Raw genomic sequence first — 16304 nt, forward strand, 5'->3', positions numbered from 1 at the left:
TGACCAATATTCTGGATTTTGTTGCAGCTTAAAAGAGAGCTGATGTTAGATGGGTAATATAGGCTTTATTTTGTCTGTGTTCTTGTCCTGACCAGGAGGTTGATGGGGAGAAGTAAGTGCCACTTAGCAGAGAAATAAAGCCATTGTTGCTCTCCTTTTTATTTGTTCCACCTGTTTTCTGTCTCTTTCTAAAGGCAAAGAGGTTCAACAAAGCTCTGCCACCAAAATAAGCAGGCAAACGAGACTGTGTGACAAGGAGAAGCTGCATCCAAACTGGAGGAAGGTGAACCATCTTGAGAATTTGGTGTGCCAAGGAAGGAGGAACTCCTCAGCTTGTTGCTTTCTGTCTCAGTTTCCACTCTTAGAAAACACCATCACCAGGGTATTCACCAGGGTTTGTAAAGTGCTTTTAGACCATTTGAAAGGCATCCTTATATAAGGTTTAGCTCTTATCATGGTGATATGTTTCAGGAGAGAAACTGGTGTGATTTCATGAAACTTCACACTGCCAAGAAAGAAAGGTGTAATTTCAGCAAATGAATCCTAATCATTTGTTCCGTCCCCCTCCCTTTTCCCTCCACTTACAAAATCCCTCCTCAGAAGGAAAAACATTTTCTGGAGATTATCACACTTCTCTTCAAGCCCACCTTGAGAGCCTTCTTCATCTGCTCGTTCCTCAGGCTGAAAATAAAGGGGCTCATCAGAGGAGTTACCACTGTGTTGAGCAGGGCCACCATTTTGTAATAGGAAGTGTGGTGACTTGAAGGCTGCACATACTGGAAGATGCAGCTACCATAGCCCAAGATGACAATGGTGAAGTGAGAGGAGCATGTAGAAAATGCCTTGTTCCTCGACAAAGCTGAGGGCAGCCTAAGGATGGTGTTAATGATGTATAGGTAGGATATTGCTGACATGACCAGTGAGCCAAAGAGGATGGTGAAAGCGTTCATGAAATTTATCAGCTCCACAGTCCGTGTGTCTGCACAGGACAGCTTGATCAAAAGCATGCCTTCACAGAAGAAGTGGTCAATACGATTGTCATTGCAGAAGGGCAGCCTGACAACTAGGACAGTGGGGACAATGGTGGCCGGGAAACCTGCAGTCCATGACCCCAACAGGAGCTGAACACAAAGTTGACTGTTCATGAGCATGGGGTACTGAAGAGGGTAGCATATGGCCACATAACGCTCGTAGGACATGACAGCCAGAAGGACAAACTCGATGACACCCAAGAAGGTGAAGAAATGCAACTGAGTTAAGCAAGCTGGGTAGGAGATGGCTTTGCTGCCCATCAACAGGCTTGCTACCGTTTTGGGTATGATGCATGTAGCAATGAAGATCTCCAAAGAGGAGAGGTTGCAGAGGAAAAAGTACATGGGTCTGTGGAGGTCTCGGTGAGAAAGAATGAGGGCAATGATCAGCAGGTTTCCAACTAAGATCACCAGGTAGGGAGCCAGGAAAGTGATTGCTATTAGGTACTCCTGATGGTGGAGGGAGGGGAAGCCCAAGAGAAGGAACTCTGTGACAGTCGTATGGTTCAACATATCTGCAACTGAGCTGCGGTGAGTAAGAGAAGATGGTGAGTGGAGGAAACGATTCCTCAGAAGGTTAGAGGGAGTGGAGACAGGTAGAGAAATGTAGAAGTATAATAAAAGAGATACATGGGGACACTCACAAAAAGTCTGTAAGGAAAACAGAGAAGAGAGAAGAGGCGTGGAGAAACAACACAGAGCAAGGAGACACCATTTCAAACAGTAACAACAAACTTTAGTTTCTAGGTTAGAGTAGGAATCCACTATTAACAACTCGCAAGTTTTTGCATTTGAGCTCCTCACCCAAGTGTCCTTTTATAGCCAATGGAGAAAAAGATAGACATTTCTCAGTCATTCTTTCTCTAGTCTATCTTAAATCTATATTTTAGGATGAGAGAAAATCCATCCTGGAGAAAGATAAAACACCTCTTCAAAGTGACATTAACCTTCTGATTTTAGGTAAGGAATGGAAAGAAGGAAGGAGAATGGTGACAAAGGAGGAGGTCAATGGGAAATAAAGGCAATGGAGGGACAAAGCCAAGAAGAGATAAGATAAATATTCTATGATTCAAACTGTGGTCTTTCCCTCCAAGCTTGAACTATTCCCTATACAGCAGAAATCTTTACAAACAGATTCTTCTTCAGTTGCAGCAATCTTTCTTGCTGAGAAATGGTTTTGATAAAACCTTCTGGCCATCAGAAAGAAAAATAAAAAAGAAAGTAATATAAAGGAGAGAGAGAGAAATAAAAAGAAAAACCAAGGAGATAAAAAGATTAGGGATATTCATTCAGCTGGGGATAAAAGAAAGCCCTATCCTGTAAAACAAATAAACAAATAAACTAACAGAGACTCAAAAGTCTTTTTTTTTTTTTTTTTCTGTGAACACTGGAAAAATTAAGCTTGGTTTGATATGGAGTCAGTCCTGAATTCATTACCTGAGGTTGTGAAGACAACAAATTCTCAGTGCAGTCCTCTCAGGACAGTCTACCCCTATGTAGACCATCTCCTTTCCATCCTGCCGCTTTTGCTCACGGAACTTGTATAAGCCCAAAAGAGAGAACAGGACTACTCTGTGCAGCTTAGCTGGACCTGGCCAACAAGCTAAAGCAGAGGAAGGGTCAAAGACCCAGGCACATAGACACAGACTGATCAGCAAGGTCTCATTGCCTGAGAAATATCACAGGCAAAGGAGGACAACCACAGGCAGGCAGGCAGGCAGGCAGGCAGGCAGTCTAGGAACTCAACAACAACAACAACAATAAGAATCAAAGAAAAATGAGGTGAAATGCAGCAAAGTAGTTACTTACATTAATCTACGTGCAGGAAACACTGTCAAGGGGAAATAGAAGGCCAGCAGAATTTCTGCAGACCATCATCTCCTTCCCTCTCCTCCCACAACCTTGAGAGAACAATCTGGCATGTCTCATTTCAAGATTCTTGCAGAGCCTCTTTGAGTCAGCTGCTAATGCCGTTTGTTGTGATGCACTGTGCTGCCAGACAGAAGTAAGCTCTGATTTTCTTTTTTCCCTTTCAAGTAAAACCATCCAAAGTTCTTTGGCATTCCCTGAAGAATCATGGTCCTCTGTGCTTTCCTGAGATGCTCCTCAGCAAAGTAGGTCTGAGAGGGTGACAAGACATTAATTAAAATGATAGCTGGTACCCAGGTGACCTAATCCCTGCAGAACTGTAGATCCATTTTGTGAGGCAGCCTAAGAGAGAGAAGCACCAAATCTTTAAAAGTGCTATCAAGAAATGTAATCTGTGAAAGCAGTTTCTGTGGAGCTACTGTCACACTCCCTGCCTTGTCTTTCTAATGCTGGACATCTAAAGGATAGATTTTAAATGTTCAAGAGGTAGACACCTTAGGTTGCCTTAGGTTAGTCAGTGGAGTTTAGGACATGATTCAACTTTTCACAAAGTGGATTTCTAAAGGAGATGAGAGGATCAGATTCCTCCTCTCTAAGGGCAGAGGGAGGCTGGAGTGACAGACTGACATCTAGGCATCTTCATTGCAGACCTCTGGGAGCTCTTCAGGGGTGAGACATTGGTTCCTAAGGGTCACCTGACTATCTTCTACCCCTCCAAAAGGAAGTGTGAACCTGAGGGTTCAGAGTTATAACTGCCAACATAATGCAGACCTCTCTTACCATCTTAATGCATCTAGGTTAGGACTAGGCACCTCTGTTTTGACCTCTGAATTGTTCACCTGAAGTTCAGCGAGAGCAATCTCATCCATGGTGACAGCGAGCAAGGCTTTCCCTTTCCCTGAGTACAGGCAGGCTCTTAGTCCACCTCCTTCGTACTCAGTGTGGACACCCCCAGCAGAGCACAAGCCTCTGCCCATAGGCTTGTTACTGAACTCCAGTGTTCACAGGGGACTCTTGGACCCTGTTTCTCTTTAAGCTGGGCTCTAGATCTCTTCTTGTTTCAACCCATTTCTTCATTTTCCGATACATCCAGGGGGTGCAGAGTAGTGGCTGGTGTAGCCCAGTGTCCCCTCAATTTCCTCATCAGTCTTTCGGGAAGCATGTACCCATGTCATTGTGTTTCCAGCTGATGTATCACCTCGTGTAGGGTTGATGCACAGAGACATTTGGCCAGTCTTCCTGCATCTTGGGAATCCATTTTGACCACAGCACTTTGCTTGCAAAGGGTTTGCATGAAGGAATTCTGAAGAATGTGTGCTATGAGTGATTGTTCATATGAAATATATCCACCTGTCTCTAGTGAGTGGGATCATGTACACCAGTCAGGGTGGCATTTTATCCACACTCAGCATTCTTCTATAATTGTAAGGTTGAACAGAGAGCAGCTGTTCCTGGTGAGGGTCTCTGCTGGACCAGTCTCCAACCACACCTGGAGCAATGCTCCAGATGTGACCCCGGTTGTGGGAGCATTTGGCACCACCACAGCCATCACCTGGGGTCAGGGCTGGTGCTGCTGGGTGGGGGGAAGCACCACCCACCGCAGCTCACAGCTCTGGGTGCACAGGGGTGCACACAAGTGGTGCTGGGACCCCTCCTTCCCATGGGACCAAACCAGGGGGGACAAGGGGTCCAAAGGGCTCTGGGGAACATGATGGGGAGACAGAAAGAGTGGAGGAGGGTTGAGAGGGCTGTTGCTAGACAGAAGTGGGTGAGGAGCAGGAGGAGGGCCCATGACACCCAAAGAGGTGACCAAGAGGTGGAGCTCAGTACTGAACTAATCAGGTAGGGTTTTCTTCATTTTGTTCACTGCCTGTAGAGCAAGTGTGAAGCTTTCATCATTGAGGAAACTGCTGTCCTTGTGCTTCAAATGGTTCCTGGAAACACACCTGTTAGCTTTGAGCATGAACTGGCTTTCAAGCAGAAGCTTAAAGCTTGACTTCCTGCTGCTCTGTGTACCCGGAGGCTGGCTCTAAGGTCTTCCAGGCCACGTGTCTCTGCAGCAGGGGCTGGGGCTTGACCCAGAGAAAGTCATGGCATCTCCTTAGTCTCCCCTGTGAGAAGAAAACTGCAGAGACACTGGCCTTCTGAGAGGACTTTGCTGCCCAACCAGAAGACCATTTCCTGGAGGAGGAGAACCCTGTCAGGAGCTTACAAAGCTCTGTCCCATGCCCTTGGCTTCAGGAGTGCACCCTTAGCAAGTTTGCTGATGATACAGCACTGGGAGGAGTGGCTGATACACCAGATGATGGTTGCCCTGCCATTCAGAGTGATCTTGACAGGCTGGAGAAAAGGGCAAAGAGGAACCTCATGGAGTTCAGGAAAGGAAAATGCCAAGTCCTTCACCTAGGGAAGAATGACCCCATGCACCAGTACAGGCTGGGTGCCCCCAGCTGGAGAGCAGCTCTGCAGAGAAGGACCTGGGGGTCCTGGTGAACACCAAGTTGACCGTGAGCCAGCAACGTGCCCTTGCAGCAAAAGCCAATGGTATCCTGGGCTACCTTAGGAAGAGCATTGGCAGCAGGTCGAGGGAGGTGATTCCCCCCCCTCTACTCAGCCCTGGTGAGACCACATATGGGCTGGTGTGTCTAGTTCAGGGCTCCCCAGTACGGGAGACACATGGACATATTGGAGCAAGTCCAGCAAAGGGCCACAAAGATGATTAAGGGACTGGAGCATGTCTCTCATGTGGAGAGTCTGAGAAAGCTGGAATTGTTTAGCCTGGAGAAGAAAAGGCTCAGAAAAGGCTCTTATCAAGGTTTATAAGCATCTGACGGGAGGGAGTAAAGAAGGTGGAGTCAGAATCTTCTCCGTGGTGCCCTGTGGCAGGACAAAAGGCCCTTGGAAGGAGGTGCTCCATTCCCAGAGGGTACACCTCTGAGATACTGTGGCCTGAAGGCAACCTGCGCTGGAGCAGGGACACCCTGCATGAGCCAAGAACTATGGTCTGAGAGCATTTGCTCCATGACACATTGCTCACCAAAGTGTGGCTGAACAGCCTGTAGCTCCCTGGTTTGTCCTTGTGGCCTTTTCTGAGGATGGGCACAACAGCCCTTTTTCAGCTCACTGGGACCTCCCCTCATCTCCACAACCTTTCAAAAATAATAGAGAGCAGCCTCGCTACGACAGCAGCCAGCTTTCTCAATGCCCTCAGATGCCACCCATCCAGTCCCTTAGACTTGTATGGGCTGAGTTCTTGCAAGTAATCCCTCACTCAGACCTCATCCACTGCTGGTCACTTTTCCCCTCTGGAGTTCTGACTCTAGGTGCTGTGGCCCAGGAGACCTTATTGGTGAAGACTGAAGCCAAGAATGCATTGAGTGCCTCAGATCTATTTGCATCTGTTACTACTAGATTCCCTGCCCCATTCAGCAGTGAGCCCATGTTTTCCTTTGCATTCTTTTACTGCAGCTGAAGCAGTAGCAGCTCTTCTTCATGCCCTTGACATCCCTGCAGTGTCAATCCCATGGGAGCTTTGGCTTCCCTAACACCATCCCTACTTCACTGGACAATATTTCTGAAGTCCTCCTTTGCAGTTTCTCCCTCCTTCCCGTTCCCATATGCTGCCTTATTGCATTGGAGCTCAGGCATGAGTTCCCTCTTCAGCCAAGCTGGTCTCCTGAGATGTCTACTAGTTTAACTGAGTATCAGGATGGACCATTCTTGTGCTTAGTGGATGCTGTCGTTGAAGACCTGCTGGCTCTCCTGAGCTACTCTGCCCTTCAGAGTTGCCTCCCCTTGTCTGTCCCATGGAAGAGCTCCATACATCTGAGCTGTGCCTTCACACAAAGGGCGCCTCCTCATCCTCTGCCTTGGTCTCTCCTAAAGAACTTGTACCCTACTATCACAGCCTTCCAGTTGTGCGAGTGAACCCACCACATCTCAGTTATTCCATCCATGTGGCAGCCCTGTGACAGCTTGTGTGTCTCCAGTGCCTCCTGCTGTGCCCCAGGCTGCATGCACTTGTGTCTATTTGGGCTGCAGAGCCTCAGCTGTGGCACAAAGCACAGACTGGTCATGTGGAAACCTGTGACCAAGGGCCAAGGACACTGTGTGTGCAATGGCCCCACTTCAGAGAAGAGCCATGCTGGCATAGATAGCAGGGGGCAATGTAATGGTGAAAGGAGGTTCCCACTGAGATGGCAAACTGTCTAGTACCCAAGGCCAGGGAGAAACAGGGCTGGGCCATGCAGGAATGGCAGGAGAGGAGTTTGCTGCCCAAGCTGAATCTGCAGCACCTTGGGGCCTGTGACAGAGGTGAACTGATCTCCAAAAGGACAAGGTGCCAATGAAGTCGTCCCTGAGCTGGGGCAGCCTGCAGCAGCAGGAATGGAGGCCTTGGTGTGATGTGCCTCCCATCTATGCAGCATGCTTGAATGTAGATGGTTCAGACTTTGCCCAAATGCCATGGTGGGATTCAGTTATTCAGGCACAGGTAGGAAACCCGAGGTGCCCTGGGACACCTCCTGAGCAAACACTCCAAAAGGGCATGGTTTTCCTCTAGGTCCCATGCTGGATCTGCTAGAAACATGGGGTTGTGCTGGACAGCCCAGGCATCGGACAGGGCACTGCAGGCCTAATATTATGTCACTGAATCGAGTGTCTGCACTGAAATACATCAACTATTTATAATGGAGGGATCTGCATGTTTCTCAGCTTCAGAGCGAGGGGACATCTAGCACTGTGAGGCTTCTACTGTTCAGATGACCAAGGAAATTCCCCACCTGGCCCCCACCTGATGCTCTAGAACGATAGAGGTCTCATAGTTGCTCCATCAGAGCAAGCAGACACTGGAACACGCCTTGGACCACCTCTGTCTCTTAAAATTTCACCAAGTGTTAGTGGGTGACCAGCTGACTCCCACCCTTCATGTCCACTGATTATAATGGGAGTGTAGCCAAGGAGCTCGTATGCAGACATCTCTGTTGTGCTCACTTCAGCTTTGGCAAGGAGGATCCCACCTCCAGTGTTTTTGCAGAGCTCATGGGAGGGATCTGAAACCCGCTCCATCCTAGGGGCTTTAAACCAGCAGGAGATGCCTAGATTGAATCAATACTTGCAGTGTGGGAAAATGAACTCCTGTCTTGTCCCTGCCGAGGTGTCCTGCCTAGCTAAGAGATGAGAATAGGGGCATCTGGAGTGGGACATTTCCAACTCTCCTAGATAACCATCCTCTGATGAGGCAAACTGCAATACTCTAACTGGTCTCTCTCCATTGTTTAGAGAGGGATCATGGATGATTATTTTGGTCTGCCTCAGTGAACATTTCTCAGGAGCAGGGAGCACAAGGGACAGAGAAAATCACACCTTCTGCTGGGCCTCAGCTCCTGAGCGGGCCCAGGCTCCTGGATGCAGGGAGTTCATGGCAACGGGGCAGCACTGCCGAGAGATAGCTGTGTCCAGGAGCAGCTCCTCTGCAAAGAGCAGCAGGGCTCTGGGAACTGCCTGCTCTTTCTGATGTAAGATGAGACAAGACAGAGAGATGTGAAAGGCAGTCTGGAGCGGGAAAACAGAAGAGAGCTCATTTGTGGGAGAAATCTTCACAGCCCTTTACACAGTAAGTCTCTGGCTGAAGGACAACACTCCTGAGGTTCCTGGTGGGGTCACTCTCCTGGCTTCTCCAGGGTGGAGGAGGAGGAGATTATTCAGAGCAGGGATTCCCTCCCACACCATCACCGGGACATGGCATCCAGCTACCTTCTCTCAGGGACGATGCAGGGGGGTGAAGCCAGGGTGTGCACACAGGTCTGCCCAGGGCTGTAATTCAGAGCTGTGTCCCTGCGCCCCAGGGTGCTGTGTGCCCAGAGCAGTGACTCTGCCACCTGCAAGGGTCAGCACTCAGCCTGCCTGGACAACTCCCCACAGTGCTGCAGGGAGCAGCTCTGAGTAGGAGGATGGGGGACTCTGAGGCAATGGGAAGGTGTTGAGGTGTCCTTGGGTGTGCAGGGTTTCCTGGGGGTCCCTGAGGCCATGAAGGTGGCAGGGAGTGCAGGGGTGTCACTGAGGCCTTGGAGGTGCAGAGGAATGCAGGGGTGTCACTGAGGCCGTGGGGTCTGGGGTCCATGGGGAGGAGACAGGCAGATGTCCAGGCTTTGCTAGGACCGGAACTAAAAACAAAGCCCAGCCAGGAGCAATGAGGGCCTGAAGGGATGAAAGAGGGAGAGGAAGTAAAGACAACTTGGCTGGGATAATGATCATGAGGGCATTTTTGTCACGGTGGTAAGGCCCACCGGTGAAGACTGCCGAGGCTTGTCTGCCCCTTGCACTATCATCCCCTGCTGCTCATCCATGTGAGCACCCAAGGCACTGCCTGGGGAGACCTGCAAAGCATCAAGCACAACTACATGTTCTGTGGGCAACGATCTGGGGACCCGGGAGCCCCAGGCAGTTTTCTCTTTGATCCTGCTAGTAAGGGCGAAGGGCTGGAGGAGGTAGGGACAGATCCTGTGGGTCAACAACTGGTTGCACAGCTGGTGTTGGCAACAGGGTTGTGGTTGTTATGACCATGGGGCCTTCTCTGAGAATCAAGGATTGCTTGGAAGACATTGGGTCAACCTGACTAAGTAGGGCAAAAGCATCTTTGCTACTGCCTGGCAAACCTGGTAAGGAGACCTTTACACTGGGAACGACAGGAGGGAGAGGATGACCAATAATCAGGCGAGGAAGTGGTGGATCAGGTTGGCAAGGAAAGGCTGTGGGGTGAAGGAAGCCCACCTCGAGCATATCCACATAAATAAGGACATGCATACAGGAAAGCATTATGGGGGAAGCTCTCATACCCTTCCTGAGAAATCAGCACAGCTGGCACCTCTCTGAAGTGCTCATACACTAATGCCTGCAGCATGGGGAGCAAACACCAGGCATAAGAGGTCTGTGTGCAGCTGTGGACTTTGAGCTCATTGGGATCACAGAGACATGGTGGGATCACTCACAGGAGTGGAGTGCTGCAATGGATAGACACAGGCTCTTTAAGAAGGACCGGTGAGCAAGGCAAGGAGGGGGAGTTGTCCTTCATGTGAGAGAGTAGCTTGAATGAGCCAGTTGAGAGCTTATGGGTCAGGGTTATCAGGCAGAGCAACGTGGGTGACATTGCGCTGGGTGTCACCTTCAGACACCTGATCAGGAAGAAGACACAGACGAGGCCTTCTTCAGACAACTGGAAGAAGTCTCATGTTTGCAAGCCCTGGTCCTCGCAAGGGGGGACCTTAACCACCCCGATAGCTGCTGGAGGGACAACACAGCAGGGCACAAGGAATCCAGGAGGTTTCTGGAGTGCATTGACGACAATGTCCTGACAAAGGTCACCGAGGAGCTGATGAGGAGAGGTGATCTGCTAGCAATAAAGATCACAGCTGCTAGCTTCCCCACAGTGCCTGACCTCCCCCCAGCACAGCTGCTGTGAGCTTCCCCAGAGAGTGCCCTCAGCCCCCACTGCTGTCAGCTTCCCCCAGTGGTGCTCTCACCCCCCAAAGCTGCCATCTTTCCCTGACACTACCACATGTCCTGTATTTTCCAGGAGAAATTTCCCACCACAGCCTCCATACCCTGGCTGCCTGCCAAAACAGCCCTTGCAGCTGCCCCCAAAATGGCCAGTGAAGCGTCTCCATCATCCAGCCCAAAGCTGGAGAGCAAGGCAGCGGCAGTGTGTGTGTGTGTGTGTGTGTGTGTGTGTGTGTGTGCTGGGGGGGGGCGGGGGAGCGGGGCAATCAGGCCAGTCTCTCCCCTTTAGTAAAGCAACTGCAATGAACACGCTGACCAGTGTGTCCAGGGCAGAGCTCTGGGAGCCAGGACACATCCCAGGCACCCACTGCCTCCACCAGCAGAACGGACACAAAATGCAGTCCCTCCTGCTCCTCAAGAGACAAGCCAGAGGAGCCGTCTCCAGCCTCAGGCGATCCAAAAGCAGGACTGCAGGTGGCCAGATGTCATGAAATTCAGCAGAAGGGACCAACTCCAGCCTCGGCTGAGACACAAAAGCAGGTTTCCTTGTTCTATCAGGAAACTGCTTTGAACCAATTCTTCTGGCCATCACCCCTGCTAGAGCAAAGCAAAGCACGTTGGTGCCCATTGGCCTCCAAGGTGCTTTTGTCTGTGCTGCCCCACCTCATGCACTCGCCTGGTTGCCTAGTTATGATGTCACAGTCTCTGATGTCACAGTTGCTGGTGACCACCGGAGGAGATGGTCAGGTTCTGACGGGCTCAGTTGTCTGTCTTCCCTCCACCTTTCAAGTCAGGCTTGCTTTAGTGCATTGCCTGCAAGGTGTACTGGGAAGAACCCCATCTGAGCAGCCTCTGGTATGGAAAGCAATCTGAAGAAGGCAAAGTCCCTGTTATCTGGAGACGTCAGCCGCTGTGCAAATAGCTGTAAGTAGCACAGATGGTTGCAAAGGGAAAGTCTTGACACTGGGGATACCCGTAGCTGTTTGAGATTGGAGGGCATTTTCATATTTTCAGCATGCTTGGAGGGTGAAATTCTCTTCACAGTCCTCCTGGGATACATTTCCTGGGGCTGCTGTTTGGTGCAGCAATGGTTTTCCTGTGGGAAACACTACAATCTTTGCGGAAGGTAAATTTCACACAGAAACCTCAGTAGCTTCACGTCTTGCCCAGCAGCATCTCTAAACTGGCAGAGGAGGTGGCCTTGGATGGTACTTATAAGCTGTGGCTTCACTGAGGTGCTCCTCAAGTGCAGATAATCCCCCCAGCCTCAGAAGCCATTGTTTTGGGTCCTCACCATCTCTTGCAGCCTCCCCCACTTGCTACCTTCCCCTGAGAGGTGCACACCATATACCTCAGCCTGGCACAGGCACACACCACTGTGCCTCTCCTCACCCCTCCCTGCTCTGCGCACGCTCTGCACCTCTTTCTGCACAGCCTCTACCACACACGCATGTGTTTATGCAGGATCATGAATCCCTATCAGGCAAGAGAGCATGAGATTCTGTCTACCTTGCATCTCTTCTTTCAGTCAATTGACAAAAATCAGAGAGGGGAAAGGAGAGTCTTGCAGACAAAGCTTGGAGTTGACTGCACCTCACACTGTGGCCTGGGACCCATCGTATTTCCCATGTCTTCAAAAGGGGACCAAACAACTGTTCTATCCCATGTGGGGCAGTGCATCCATACATCTGCAAGGTAGAAATCTGCAAGCGGAAGGCAAGAAGGGAATGGGAAGGGTCTTCATTGTACTGACTGTGATACCGTGAATCTAGCCCTTTCCCAGAGCATGGTTACTCCCTGCAGCAGCTTCACAATGGAGCCATAGCACCAATCCCAACCTGAGGGCTGCAGTCAGTGATCGACTTTGCAGGGGCTCCAAGCGATGGGTTTTCCAGCCTTTCCAGTCTCCTCCTGAATGACCCTCTGCTTTGCTCCTTCACAGTAAGACATGTCCTGCCACAAGGCCAGTGACTGGAGAGCCCAGTTTAGACTGCCGGCCCATGGTGGATGCCAGGACCCACAGGAGTCATGCTGGGACAGAGACCTTTCCTCTGGGAGTGTTCAGAAGAGGAACACCATGCAGGAGGCCAAAGAGGAGCAGCATGCTCCCCTTTCCCCCTCCCACCTGGCTGCGGAGGAATTCGCCAACTTCATCGACTTCCTCACCAACAGGGGTGTGTTTAACAGCCTCCGGACAGTCCTAGAAGAAACCACTCAGAAAATAAAGCAGGTCATGGTGGCATATGGAGAGCTCAACTCCAGCCCAGAGACTGAGTCTCCAAGGTGTTCCTGTCAGAGCGAGAGGATCCATTTCCGCTCCTGCCACTACCCTGCCTCCTCCAGCTTGGGAGGGGACTGGGAAAAGCAGTGCATGGCCAGAGCTGGACAGAACCCAGAGTGGAGCATGCTGGACACCTCTGCTGCCCAAATCGCATGCAGGAAGGAGAGGAAGAGGACAGAGGAAGCGGTGAGGGTTTGCCACCCAAAGGTCTCTCTCTTTTAGATCTCGGTGCCCTGGGCCTTTTCCCAGACTGGAAAGCCACAAAGAACATGATCCGATTTGATTGGAAACTAAACGTATAGTGTTGTATAGAGATAACACGCACCAAAATCTCAAGATTATCCCTTCCCTATGGGAGCTGCAGGCACTTGTACACATGACCAACTCTGTGTAATGTCCTCCTCCGCACCCAACAGTAAGTATTTGGGGTGTAAGGGAGTGAGAGAGGAAGAAGGTGGTAAATTTCTCTTCTTGGCTTTCATCACTTGAAAGCTGAAGCCCAGCATGGGCAGAAGGCACTTTTGTTAAAGGCGTGTGCCTTGCAAAGGCTGCTTATAGTACTGGGCCATACCTCCTCTTTGGGCTACAGCGAGGCCCTGGGGGATCTGGCAAAGACTCTTCTACACAGAAGCCCTCACCCCACAACGACTTGAGCAGAAGCTTCAGGTTCGTACACTGTGAGCACATCCCCAGAGAACAAACCTGGTGCTATAAGCAGGACAAATGCGTGGGGCTAGATCCTGGAAGAAGAGCAAGTACATGCTGTTTTGCTCTAGATTAGACTCATGTAGTGTAGGTATCAAAACCCTCCCATAAGCCAGGCATTAAAAGACTAACAGTTTTAAAATTCGGACTGAGACAGAGAGATTGTGTATGTTCTGCTACCTTCTGAGCTATTCAGAGCAGGCTTGGATCACACTCTTAAGGGTTTTTCCCACAGCTATGAAGATATAATAACTATCGCAAAACAGAAACTCTTAGAATCCACAGTCTGCTCATTTCTGGAGGGTGGCGCTTGAAACAAATCTCCTGAGAAAATCACACTCAAATTACAAGAGCTGTGTGGCTGAATGAAAGCTGCAATCTGGTTCTGACTGTCCTGACCCTGCCCTCATGCCTGGAGAGGCACAAGTGCCACCTGTGTCATGAGCTCAGCTGTGCTCACAGTGCTGCCCAGCTCTCTGTAAGTGTTGGGAGAGCACGTGTTCAGCAGCATCTGGAGGTGTCCAAACCATGACATTGAGCTGTCTGAGCTGAGCTCCATCTCGGGGTCAAGGTCTGAACTTGCCCACTTAAAAAAATGAATTCCAGCAGACCTCTCATTAAAAGTCACTGAGGCTTGGACTTCAGACTGGGCTTTGGTGCCTCTTCAAACCAGAGGTGGGATTTGCTTAGTTTAGTCTTCCCTTACCGCCTCTCTGTGCTTCACGGGTTTCGTATTTCACTTTCCTTTGACACATTCTCTTGTTTACTCTGGCAAGATCTTCACCCTCTTCCTTTCTCTTGCAGAGGGTTCCTCAAAAGGCAGCTGATTTTCTGCCTCACAAGACCAACATGAGACCCCCACCAGGGGCTAGCAAAGACCGGGAAAAAGAAATCACAGCTGTCCTGAAAAAAGCAACCCCGCAAGAAGTTTCTCATGGTCATCGGGGCCAGTTTCCCTTTGCCACTCCTCCTTTCTTCAAAGAAAAGACAGCATTATTCTCAGCCCTCCAAGATATCACCAAGGAGGTTGTTGTCCAAGTATTCAAAGCAGCAATGGAAGAAGGGTCCCACCTCCCTGACAAATCCCAGGCACATGGGGAGACCAAGCCAAAGACACCTGGGGAGGAACCTCAGCCCAAGCCGACATCTTTGTCACCTCTGCTGGCTAAAATCGCTCCAAGACCACCACTGCAGAAACCTCCACCTAGACCAAACAACGTGCCACCTCCACTGCGGAAGCGGAAACTTAAAGCCAAGAAATTGGAGATGGCCAAAGAAAACCCTCCAGGTTCCCAGGTAACTTTCTGTTTTTCCAGCTCAACCAAAACAACATCCGTGCATCAAGCGTATGTTGCAGATGTTTCTCTTGTTCTCCCATCCAGCTCTGCATGATGTCTGCCTGAATTGTAACTTTACAATGTCTGCCTAAGAATCAGATCTTGCTTCCTTTACCTTTCACTAGAATGACATAGTTTTCAAATTCAGGTATTCTTAGGGTTGTCCCTAAGATACTGCTTTTGAAGTAGTCACACGATAGCCAGTGAGCTCTCTTGGCACAGTAGAGACACAGGTGCATGATGTCACTGCAGCTCTTGTTTTTGCAGTAGGCGGTGCATATCCTGTGCTCTGTGTCTTGAAGGCAAATTCACTGGGTAGGCAGATACCTGTAAGACAACCTCTACAGGGAAATGGGGCACAAAAATCGTCTCCAGCAAGACAGCTGAGGCAGGCAGGTCTCAGGACTTCAGTGAGGCTGTCTGGGGGCTCAGGCAGCTGCAGGAGTCACGGTTCTTATAGTCATAGCATCTCTATAAGCCTTTACATGAACCCTTGAGCCACCAGACATGCACAGTCCCAAGGTGAGGAAAGAACAGCCTTCCTGCACTCAGGGATCATAACCTCAGTGCTCACTGAGAGTGAATTTTAATCCCTTTGCTACTGCCGTCCTTCAGCGGGCAATTTTCGCTCTGCTGTATTTCTTCCAGTGTCTCTCATGCAGACTGAAAATTAAGTCATAGCTGAGGCTGAGCTGAGCTGTAGCATCCACGATTGCTGAGCAAGTTTGAAAGGCAAAGCTGCCGCTTTCTGTTACAAACACCTCTGATGCCTCAAGCTGCTGAGGTCCACTCAATATCCAAAGACGCTGGTCAGGAGAGAGCTGGGGCAGGGAGCCCTTTGACAAGACAAAATGATGACTCTCAAAATAGTGACTGCTTAACTGTGGGCGTTAATTGTTTAATCTAGACTCCCACATCCCATCAGCCAGTATATCCCACCAAAACTCTGTCATGTCTTCAGCATAAGAGGCCATTTGCTCTTTTCCACTCCACAGGTATCAATCCCATCTTGCTCCCTTGGCTTCAGTGTGCATGGTCCAAGCAGGAGCAGAGTTTAGCCCAGCTCTGCTTTTGATCCATGTTAATCAGAAACCACTACTACCAATGAAAACACACCACGAGGGGGTCTTCATGTTTAGAAAATATTTGCTAGTTTTTACATTCCCAATACTAATGAAATATATCATTTTTGATTTTTTTTTTTTTCTCATGCTGATTCTCTCTTGGCAACTGCACATACGGACAGGTGGGACCTCATCTCCCTCCGAGGACCCTGCTTGCTAAAAGGGTGGCAAGGAAGGATCCGTCGGGAGGAGGCAAGCGTTTCCAAAGTCAAGAGGAGATTATCGAGTCTCTTGTGGAAAAGGCGGTCAGGCACATATTACACAAGGATAAGCATGAACAATCACTTTCAGAGAAACTTCGATTTACCCCGGTTCCGGTAACAAAGGTACTCCCTGAGATGGAGTCGGGCTTTAAAAAACTGAAGGGCAGTTGCAAACGGTTAACATCACAGACTGACTGGGCTGAAGCGTCTAAGCATGGAAATCTGAAGAGTTCTTTGAAACCTCGAAAGCTGACGGC

The 16304-nt window shown here is 49.8% G+C and overlaps 1 protein-coding gene across 1 annotated transcript; it reads right to left on the reverse strand.

Moving 5' to 3' along the window:
* Nucleotides 1-659: 659 nt before the first annotated feature.
* On the reverse strand, nt 660-1442 carry LOC136994497 (olfactory receptor 287-like; the record flags this gene model as incomplete). Its single annotated transcript, XM_067312537.1, has 1 exon — nt 660-1442. A coding segment is annotated over one exon (783 nt), but the record flags the coding sequence as incomplete, so codon positions are not given.
* Nucleotides 1443-16304: the final 14862 nt, after the last annotated feature.

The sequence above is a fragment of the Apteryx mantelli genome, chromosome 29 (genome assembly GCF_036417845.1).
Source record: "Apteryx mantelli isolate bAptMan1 chromosome 29, bAptMan1.hap1, whole genome shotgun sequence".
Taxonomy (NCBI): Eukaryota; Metazoa; Chordata; class Aves; order Apterygiformes; family Apterygidae; genus Apteryx; species Apteryx mantelli.